This window comes from Rhopilema esculentum, chromosome 2 (assembly GCF_057945365.1).
Source record: "Rhopilema esculentum isolate cy_ngs chromosome 2, ASM5794536v1, whole genome shotgun sequence".
In the NCBI taxonomy this organism is placed as follows: Eukaryota; Metazoa; Cnidaria; class Scyphozoa; order Rhizostomeae; family Rhizostomatidae; genus Rhopilema; species Rhopilema esculentum.
In genome coordinates this window covers 2133792-2144170 of record NC_142816.1, presented here as the reverse complement: position 1 = coordinate 2144170, position 10379 = coordinate 2133792, and the positions used below count along the sequence as shown (strand labels likewise).

Genomic DNA, 10379 nt, shown 5'->3' with positions numbered 1-10379 from the left:
ACTAGCTTATTTCTCTACTCTGTTATTGCTCTGTAATATTAAAATCATTAAACTTCTTCTAAATTGTTTATACGTTTTAACGTCGATTAATGTGAACTTGCAACAAATGTATGTATACAATAGACTTTAAAATAAAAAACTGAGCTGAACTGATCAAAGGAAGCCGAAATCGTGCTGAGTATAGGCAAACTGGACAGTGAAACCTATGGGTGCGAGGTTGCGATCGAGGCCTCTGAGAACGCAATTATAGAATAATTTTGCACAAAAGGGTCCCGTCACCCCACTTTCCTTCCCATTGACAGACTGTCCATTCTATATAGTCGAGCCTCGTTACCCATGTCGAAAAGCATTGCGAGCCTCGTTAAATATAAAACCGCATCCCGTAGGAAATGCAATGGCTACACACTGACGGAATAATGGTAAGATAAGAAACAGCCGTTAAAAAAGACTTGTCCATATTCTGTTACATTGTCAATGTCCAGCATCTTAACAACAATGACAGAAATAACATTTAAGATACATAGAGTGTATAATTCTAGGATTAATATACAAAGCTCGAAGCATTTCAGCGAGACGAGTTTGATTCGTCTATTTAGTTCTCGGTACGATCATAATTTTACAACACGGTTATACCATGAATGTTTGTGCATTTAACAATAAAATGATTGACAATTCAACGCGATTGACAAACAAAGTACAGGCTACAGCAAAGTTTACCATGGGCTCCGACAAAGGTTGAAAAGTGGGGGGGGGGGCAAAGGAAAATTTAACACCTAGAAACAAAATATTTTGAAGAAAACTCTATTGTTTTGCAAAAAAGTGGGGGGGCAAGGCCCTCCCGGTTCCCCTTCGTCGGAGACCCTGTTTTCGTTGGTGATATAGGTGGCCAAAGAGCGGGTTTATTCTGTTTGCTATCATAGATAACACGGCTGGTTTGCCATATTCTTTAATATTTTGATCTTGTGCCCTAGCATTGAGACTTGCAATGTAACAAATGGGATGGGAACATTTAAAATTTAAGCTCTATGTACAAATTATGGTATATATAATCTATTCTCGGGAAAAAACAGGATTCCGGCTTTTATCTTATGGATACAAAGTCATTATTTACAAATTCAAGTAGGCAACACGATTACTTAGGCTGATACGTACTGCCTACGAAAAACAATACAAGAGGTATAGAACCCTCACTATACAAGATTTGCAATAAAAACCGTTATTAAATTTTGCCTTCCTACAGGGGTTTTAGAGTGAACACATGTTACTAGATTATACATTAAGCTTAGAATTAAAAGAAGGGGAATTAAGTTTTTCTGACTGATAATAAATGATATTTACAAACAAAATCACAATTACAAACACAAATACAAACACAATCAAACTAATACATTTTCAACAAAACATAATGATAAATTTAGCAACGAATTCCAAATTCAATGAATTGGCTTCCAATTGCAAATTCAGTTTCTGTTATCGTGTCAGTAATAAAATATAAACATTTGATCGATAGACTATAATAAAAACAGACGAATTCAAAAATGGAATGTTGCAAAACGATATTTTGATATTTTGTCGAAAGCCATGATTCACATAATTTCTGCATGATATTTACAAAAAGATTACATTGAAAGAATACGTAAAAATATAAGCGTTTTCATTTTTAAAGGCCTGGCATCAATCATAAAGATATGGAACGTCTTTTTTAATAACATACTCGAGATGAGGCTAGGATTAACATTAGTAATGATTATGATGATGACAAAGGTCTGCCAGTTTCAGTGAAAATCGCAGTCACTGTCCACGCAGTCGTCAAGAAACACAAAATCATTGACAAATTCGTCCAATGAATCAACCATTTTATATCTTGTCTCCTCCACAGTGACAAAATTTTTGCAGCTACCAACCTTGAAGATTTTCTCCGGCTTGTTGAACTCTCCTGCTTCCATTAGAAGCTCAAGCGACTTTTTCGAGATTGGTGTACTATTGTAAAGATCTGCCTGTGGCGTTAACCCGAGATATCCCATATTTGGAGGTGTTACTGACCGAGAAGGGCTTGGTGGTGAGTCGGAAAATTTACGAGGCATTGGCAGTGATTTCGTTGGGGTATTTGGCTGTAATGGTACTGATGATTTTCGGCGAGGAAGGTTAGACATGGACTGGCTGACTGAGAGGCGTTTCCTGCTTTGTGTCTGTGTGATTGGAACAACACGCATGTGGGCCTGAACAGCTTTGAGTCTGGCAGTGGCTAGAATAGAAGATGTAAATATAAATAGGGATCTGTCACCATGTCATCTATATATAAAAGTATCAACGGTAACAAAACCTGAACTTTTGCACCAAAGGCAAGTATGCAGAATGGAACCGTTGCCTGACGATGGAATTACGCTTGAAACTTAGTTGAAACTAAGAAGCTTCCTCTTCAACACACCAAAGTTTTGCAATGTAAGGTAACAGAAAGTCAATCCGCAATATTTCTTTGCTTTACTTGTAGCCCAAAAATGATAAACCTCTTAGGCTATCTGGATATAGTCTGATTTTGGAGTCAACTTTAAAAATTCTTTCAACATACCTTCTTCCATGTGAATGAGGCGTTTATCCTTCAAACTTGGATGCCTGGCAACAAATTATACAAACATAAATCTCTTTGTCATCAATATTTTGATTTAGGTCATACTGCGTGTTTAAAGCGAATTGAAGTAGGTTTTGAAGGTGTCATCTACTAACCAAAGACGGCATTTGGCAAACTATTCTGCTAAACGGGAAGAATTGGAAGAAAAAAAGCCCTATGGACGGCGGCGTGTTTATGTGCTAACGGCATGTGCTGACGTCAACTTTAGCAATTTCCATTTGCTGAACGAATCAACAACAGTAAGCAGTAATAATGTTGGATATACTAGGCAGAAATTCCCCAAGGAAGGGAAAATAGGGCGGTTATAGGCAAATAAAATATATCGCATAATTGCAAGATTCTTCGAAGAGAAGGACCACATATATCATGGCGAGAAGTCTGACGTAACTATGGCTTTGATGGGCAGTGCTATTCAAGGAAGAATCGGGACTAGCAATAAGCCACATAGGCTAGCTATCGCCGCATATTTCATGGAAATAAACGTGCTACTGTAAAAAGGATATACTTCATGTTTTGTTGCTTCTTGTGACGCTCTCAGATGTATACATAGAGTAGAGACTATGTTGCCGTATGCATTGGAATTACCAGAGGTGTAAACAATTTTTTCTTTCTGGGAAACTAAATACACCTGGGAACCTAAATCTGACCCTCCTCTATCTACGCCACTGCCACCAGAACAATTCAGCCACCATAGCAATTTTAGCAACCAAAATAGCCACCGGAGCAATTCAGCAACCATCATTTCAAAAATTCATGGGGAGCATTCCCATACCCCCTAGAAGCATCTGCCTAAGGCATGCTTTACTATTTGCAGTGGCGTGCCGGGGATGAGATCGCAGGGGGGGGGGGCAAAGGGTCAAAATGGCGCCCACATATCTTCCAATTTTCCTTTTCAAAGTATTGAAAATGTGCAGAAAAGTACAAATGTTCGGAAGCACGCTGATCTATATCTATCTATACATGGCGTACTGTAAGACCTTCAAATGATGAGAGAGTGGGTAGTCAATTACTGACAGGGCGTGATGGAAAAATTTCAAATAGAGTATTTTATTTTTTGTAAAACCTTGTAAAATCAACAGTATTTTGAGTATCGTTGTAGCGGCTGTATCATCAAACTGCACAACAATGATTATCAGGAACTTCACTATTGAGGGAGGATGGGGGTAGGGAGGGGGCGGTAAGATCATTCAGGAGTTGAAGGCGGTCGCCATCGTTGGCGGCAAAAAAATGCAAAGAATACGTTATAGGGATGGTCGGAAACTGCATCCAAACATTAACAACATCGCTATAGACTCATGGAAAATCCTGGACAATACCTACTAGTTTTTTTGAAAATATGGCCCAAGGCCGTTGCGAGGCAGGCCTGTCTGGGTTTACTACGAACTTGCCGGATTGAAAACTATCCTCTGCAATACATTGTGCCGATTCACCGCATTTATTTACATATTATCATCAAACTTTCCAGCCCTTTAGATCTACATATCGGAACAAGCCCAGGATATAACTGCACTGTCCGAGGCGAAACTATGGTTGCCGCCGAAGAGGAAAAACTTTTGAATTTTGATCCTTCCAGTTTGCTGGAAAATGCAATTTTTCAATAATGCAAGCTTTCTCTTCAATAAATATCCACAGGCTGAAAGCTACATGGTGGTGTAAATCGATTTTCTGGTGTCGTTGTTAAATATTTTAGCTTATGCAACACAATTTTCTTTAGATTGGGACATAATTTCTCAGCTTGTTCTTCCTTGCATTTCTTTTCATTAAAACTCCTTGCACCCTCTCAATATTCTTATGAAATAGCACCTAATCTGAACTTTTACCGCCAAGCCAACAATTTTGATGGGTTCCTCAAAAACATCCCCACACCTTACCTCGGTACGCCCATGGTATCTACTTTGTGCGTAAAAAACATTTAGATTTAGCGTGAGATCTTGAGATGGTGTTTAACAATCGTTTTTCAGTGCATCAATTTAGTAAGAAAAAAGAATTGGTATGTTGCAAGGTGATTTCTTGTTCTCTTCGAAGCGATTTATCGTGGATTGTTATACAGTATCCGCTTTTAGTATTGTTGCGTTCTTTTATGTGAATTGTCCTCGTTTGCAGCTTTTTGGCTAGGGCGCCTTCGGCGCTCCTATAACGTAACAATCCATTTCGGCGACCCTGATATTTCATCAGCAGGGGGGGGGGGGCAATTGATTTGCACCCCTTGCACTCCCTGCCAGCACGCCACTGACTTTTTGTTATTCGTCTTTACCCGGGGGCCCGTCATTCCTCTCCGCGGCCCTGCACCATAGTGCAAGAAGTAATTTCTGTGAAAGTAGGTTCCAGTCCCTATATTAATTTCAGTCTAGACAATGGTTTGTCTCAAAAACTCAGCTGCCAAAAAAATTGTTGATGGTGAGTGGTTGAGATTTCTGTGAGATGGTGAATGTGCACAAAGAATTTCTTTCCAATGGAAAGAGACTATGCCCTACTACAGTCCGTTGGCTGCTCATATTTAGCTGCTCATAGGCAAGTTGAAATAATATTAAATGCTGATTTTACTTAACTCATGTCACCAGATTTTTACATTTACTTTAAGACTTCAAAACATTTCTGTGAAACTTTCTGCTAATATTTTCATCCAGAAAAATTTCTGGGAACTATGTTCCCAGGTTCCAATGCTTTTTTCATTTCTGGGAATTACATTCAAAAAGTTATGATGAGCAATACGACCAGGGCAGGAATCGAACCCACAACCAGCAACTCTGTGCATTGTTTCTCTACCAACTCCTATCACTTAAATGCATTTTAAATATCTTTCATTTGAGATCTGAGATGCCCCTAGCACTGCCCTGGCATCTGATGCCATTTCATGTATGAATATAATGGATTACAGGCTAAGTCAAGGTCTGCTTATCTCCCGCTTGTTGTCAGATTTGAGAATCTAAACAATAAAAACATATGACCAAACATAACAAATGCGACTTAACTGAAGCAAGGTTATCATTACACACAATCTAGATGGCATCAAACCAGTTAACTTAGAATAAGTTGAATAATTAGAGGAAAAAGTAGCTCAGAAAACTCACATTTCACACTGGTATCGATCTTTGTATGTGTTGAAAATCTCCATTGCTATATTCACAACAGTCTTTGTGTAGTAGTTCTTCTCGCTGATTTCTTGAAGCTTTGGAATAAGCCAATGGGCTCTAGTGAAATATAACAATAGTCTATTTCAGGATTTCGAAAGGGATTCATCATATAATCACAACAGTTCAATGATAGGTATCGAGAGTTTGTGAATGCTTTAACTGCTGTTGTTTTTGGTGCTTCCTTGATTATCAGCACCTACAACTCTGCCTAAAGTCTGGGCACACTGGTACAAAGTCTCTTATTTGTATAGGGAAGAATGTTCTCTCATGTGTTTTGTATGATATGTGTCTAAACTATCAATATAGTGTTCTAGGGGAGAGAGTGACAAAAGTGGTAATATTTCGCTACATAAGAAACAGAATATAAAAGTACAAGGCAAATTGCACAGGATTCCAAGTTGATTTGGCACACATTCTAGCTTAATGAGCCTTTTGCTATCAGGTTATCGAATTCCCAAGAGATTTTTAATCAACCAGTTTTAACGTAATTGGCTAATGCCTGAGAATTTCTTGGTCAGACAATGTCTTTTAAACTTCCACACATCAAAAAGCTATGTCATACTACAGACATAAGATCTTGCTGCAATTTGTATAAACTTACAATTAACCTTTTACAATCACTGTGTGTAATTCAAAGAAAGTCTACCAGCTTGGAAATTTGTAAGACTTTTCAGAACATATGGTGAAAAAATCTTAAAATAATCCAAACTCAATGCTTTTGTACTCTTAAGTGCCAAAACACATCAATTCCCTATAATCTGATTACAAGAAAAATCTAAAAACTGAACTGGAAGTTAACCTTTCAGGTATAAAGGCGTCTTTGCATTGCAGCTAGCAGCAGGGCAAGTGCATGGAGCTCCTTTTTTATGGTATAAAAATTTAATGGACCATTATTGGTGCCGAATTCTATAAAGGTGAATTACACAAATTCCTAGGAGACAAAAGTAGGGAACTTACACTTCACGAACAAAGAGCAACACATGCTGCACTGTATAGATGCAAGGTCTAGCCACCCACTTGGCAATTCTGAGAAATACCTTTACCAAATGCCATAAAATTACATCTGTATCTGAAATGACATCTTTTGCTCGATGAAGAACTGTGGAGAAAACACAGTCAAAACATTCTTAACAAGTAAAATAAATGCAGTTGTTTCAAACCCAACACTGGGCTGAATAAAAACTAAGGCTAAAAAACAAAACATGTTGATAACAAGCAAAGACTCTGACATGAAAATTCAAAACTACAAAGACATGTTCTAGACTTTCTTTATAATAAACAGAAATCTGATCTTTTGTCTCTTGATGTTCTCCCACTTGGAAAGGTAGGGGGCAGGGGTACTGAATAAACATACATTTTATTCTGGCAGGGGGGACCTGCAGGCAAATGAAGAGTTGGTTCAACCACTTTCTGAGCAGGACAGCATCTTGAGCATAAAAGCTAATGACAGTTCTATTGGCATGTCAGTGTATTAATGTTTTACTGTATTCAAGGCTTATAAAACAATACATACTTTCATTCAGAGCTTCTGGGGAAACATGGTGAAGAATCGCGAGTCCCTCTGCAGAAACAGCACTATCAGGGTCACTTAATGATTCTGTTGTACTACATGAACAAACACTTCCATCATCCTCAGAGTCATGGCATTCTCTGCAGCAATCAGGGATCCTTATTCTTGCAATCCCAATATTCAACATGTTTGGATCTGCAAAAATAACTTTCCAGATCAAAAACTTATCAACTTTAAATGACTATATCCATAGTGCTGGTAATTTAAACTGAAGTGGGAAAAAACCTTTTGGTTTGTTTTCGCACATATGGCGAAAATCATTAATTGAAAATGTAATATAAAAAGTTTAAACAAATATTAACTAGACAGTTTTATCTCCTAGGCTTCATCCACCAAACATGACTCTTTTCAAAAAAAATATTAAAGGTGAGGGACAGTTCAATTATAGTAGCATTCATCCTGACTTTTTATGCTCATTAACCACTTGTTTACAACAAAAACAGGCAATTTACAGTATGCAAGTATAAGCATACAATAAACAGAGAAAATATTTCATTGCAGAGTACCACAATATTCAAGCACTGCATAATTACAGCACATGGCATCAATAACCTTGTCATTATTCATCTTCTTTTTCAATGTAGCCAACATTCTGACTACAGGCACATTTCATTTACTGTTTCATTTATAAAGTTGGATGTTTACAAAAAAATTTGGAATTTTAACTTAGAATATATTGATATTTCAAAATGATAAGAAAAATCATAACATACAATGCAAATGCAGGTACTTTAAGGCATCCTTGAATCCTTGCCGACACATATTGAACAGCACCTCTTGGCTTGGTGGAAAAAATGCTCTTGACATCCGGTACAAGTTTTGAGATGTAAATTGAACACTAGTGTTTCTGAGGTCAAAGTGGAACCATGTGCCATTGGCATCGTCAGGACAAATATCACTTTCACCACTGAACGGTGAAACAGTGATTGTTGTGCCTTCAAAATGCTGTGGCAAATTATCTGAGAACCCTCCATCTACATATGCCTGAAGAGAAGCGGGAACAAATAACAGGAAAGATTTACTTTATTGTTGCTAAGCATTATTCATTATCTGCAAATTGCAGTTTCTATTAAAGAAAACAATTTTATGATGTACCTTTCTCTAAAAGAATACGATGTACTTGTCCCTGGCCCAGTGGTATCACTAGTAGGGCTTAAAAGCAATGAGTTCGATTTTTTACCTTCAAAAGGGGGGAAAGGGGTGCTGTGAAGAGAAGCCCCTAGCACTGCCCTGGCATCTGATGCCATTTCCTGCCTAATTATAATGGATTACAGGCTAAGTCAAGGTCTGCTTGTCTCCCGCTTGTTGTCAGACTTGTCTTAGGGGGATTTTGCAATACATGGCATCACCAAATCTCTGGCATCCCCATTATGTTAACAAAGCCAATGAACCACAACTGGTGGTTGGTTACATTACATAATTCTAATGAGCTAGACATGTGGTCGAGGTAATCTCCTTTTTAATACAACAGTTTCTAAATACCAACGGCTTTGGACTTTGAACTTGGCCACCTGGCGCTATGGCACAAGCTCAGTAGATTGTCTGGTATTGAAACTTTAAATTTGCTGAGATAATACAATATTTGATCAAAAAACAAATAGCCTGGTTTTTTTTATGCTAAAAAGTAGAGTAATAAGTGAACCATAGTTTTCACAAATTGAACTGTTCGTTGTGTTTTCTCAGTAACATCTAATGGTGTTTTCCACTTATATTTTATGCTAACACTCAATCTGGGGAATTTTCAAACAAAAACATAAAGAAAGGGTTGCTGTTGTGTTACTCTAATTTGGTCCAATTCAGCATAGTTTAGTTTTTGAAATTTGCAATACCATATCAAACAGTTTATTCATGAAACTCATCCTAGACTCAAGTCAAGAAACATTTTTTAGAAAGAATGGGACTTACCACTCCTCTAAACTGTGGAGGCTTGACACCAGAGTAAAAGGGAACAAATGAGGTGCAAATAAGTGCCTATAAGCAAAGAAAAAGATATTTCACAAAGGTGTCGACTACATGCTGCAGAATATGACAGTTTCAAGCAACAGCTTCTGTGAAGATATTAAATTCAGTGCCATATGCAAGTATTTTTGTCAAACTTGCAGCATGTAAACTATTTACAAAAATACTCTCTTTTCAAAAATACAATTTTAAATTGATGTGCAATTTCATACTTCAGTAAACAGCGTCAAAAATTTTGCCACAATCTCCACAGTGGTCAGCAGGAGATATGTTTGAACCATTCTTAGGTTTTATGTAGAAAACAAACAGTTATATAGCTCACATTTTGAATGTGTATTGCTTTCAGACTGAAAATATCAATTCAAATACACAATCACAATCACAAATAGCTTAGTTTATCACTTCTTCACTGATGTTTATAGGAGCATGGCAAATTATGAAAAAACTTAGACCTTTTAGCCATTGAAATGGAAAAAAAATTTTTGTCTAAATTTGATGAGAAAAAGTTAAGGGAAGGGTAATTTTTGCAAGGTATTCTTGAGGATGTAATTCTATGATTTTGAAACTGCCTTTACATAACCAAATGAAATACATGGGCATTCACTATGGGCAAAAAAGATGTTATGAATAGGCATTGAGGCTTTTTCTTGCAGGACAATTTATGTGGCCTGAACATTATCTTTTTCCCCTCCCCAATGCCTAGTGGCTGGCACTGCCTAGGTCAAGGAAGTGACTCATTTCAAAGATGAAAAATTAAGAATCTTTGTATTTAAATACTGAGTATTCGGTAAAGATCTTTAAATGTTAATGGTTAAAAACGTGATTAAAAGTTCTTTTGTCTTAGGTTTAGCGTGTGATGAAGACCCTTTGAAAATTGGTACTGAACAGGCAGGTACGTAGCGTCCTTGATAGATGCCTGTGGCTCAAAATCAAATTTCATAAATATTTAATTGTTTTCATTGAGAAACGTTTGCATCAAAAGTACTTGTTCTTAAGTTTCGTTATATATAACATCTTAAATCTAATAGAAGTGACGCCAACGGGGAAAGAAACAGGAAAATGGAAACAGGAAAAAGAGTACAAGGTT

General features: G+C 37.2%; 1 protein-coding gene and 1 long non-coding RNA gene across 7 annotated transcripts in view; one reads left to right on the top strand and one right to left on the bottom strand.

The window, feature by feature from the left end:
- Nucleotides 1-449: 449 nt before the first annotated feature.
- The window catches only part of LOC135695581 (patatin-like phospholipase domain-containing protein 2), an 11190-nt gene continuing 1260 nt past the window's right edge, over nt 450-10379 (bottom strand). The window contains exons 2-8 of the mRNA XM_065214709.2: nt 9239-9304; nt 8047-8317; nt 7277-7468; nt 6721-6862; nt 5701-5820; nt 2570-2613; nt 450-2245 (exon numbers count right to left, since the gene is read on the bottom strand). Coding sequence (XP_065070781.1) covers nt 1776-2245; nt 2570-2613; nt 5701-5820; nt 6721-6862; nt 7277-7468; nt 8047-8317; nt 9239-9304 — 1305 coding nt within the window. The 3' untranslated portion in view covers nt 450-1775. The remainder of the gene's footprint in view (nt 2246-2569; nt 2614-5700; nt 5821-6720; nt 6863-7276; nt 7469-8046; nt 8318-9238; nt 9305-10379) is intronic.
- The window catches only part of LOC148960554 (uncharacterized), a 25037-nt gene continuing 18122 nt past the window's right edge, over nt 3465-10379 (top strand). For 3 of the 6 annotated variants that reach the window (XR_016143982.1, XR_016143978.1, XR_016143977.1), the window contains exons 1-3: nt 3465-5140; nt 7656-7699; nt 10137-10184. This is a non-coding gene — a long non-coding RNA (uncharacterized LOC148960554). Of the gene's footprint in view, nt 5141-7655; nt 9411-10136; nt 10186-10379 lie in introns of those variants that run through there. The other 3 variants (XR_016143984.1, XR_016143979.1, XR_016143983.1) reach the window with 3 other exon arrangements.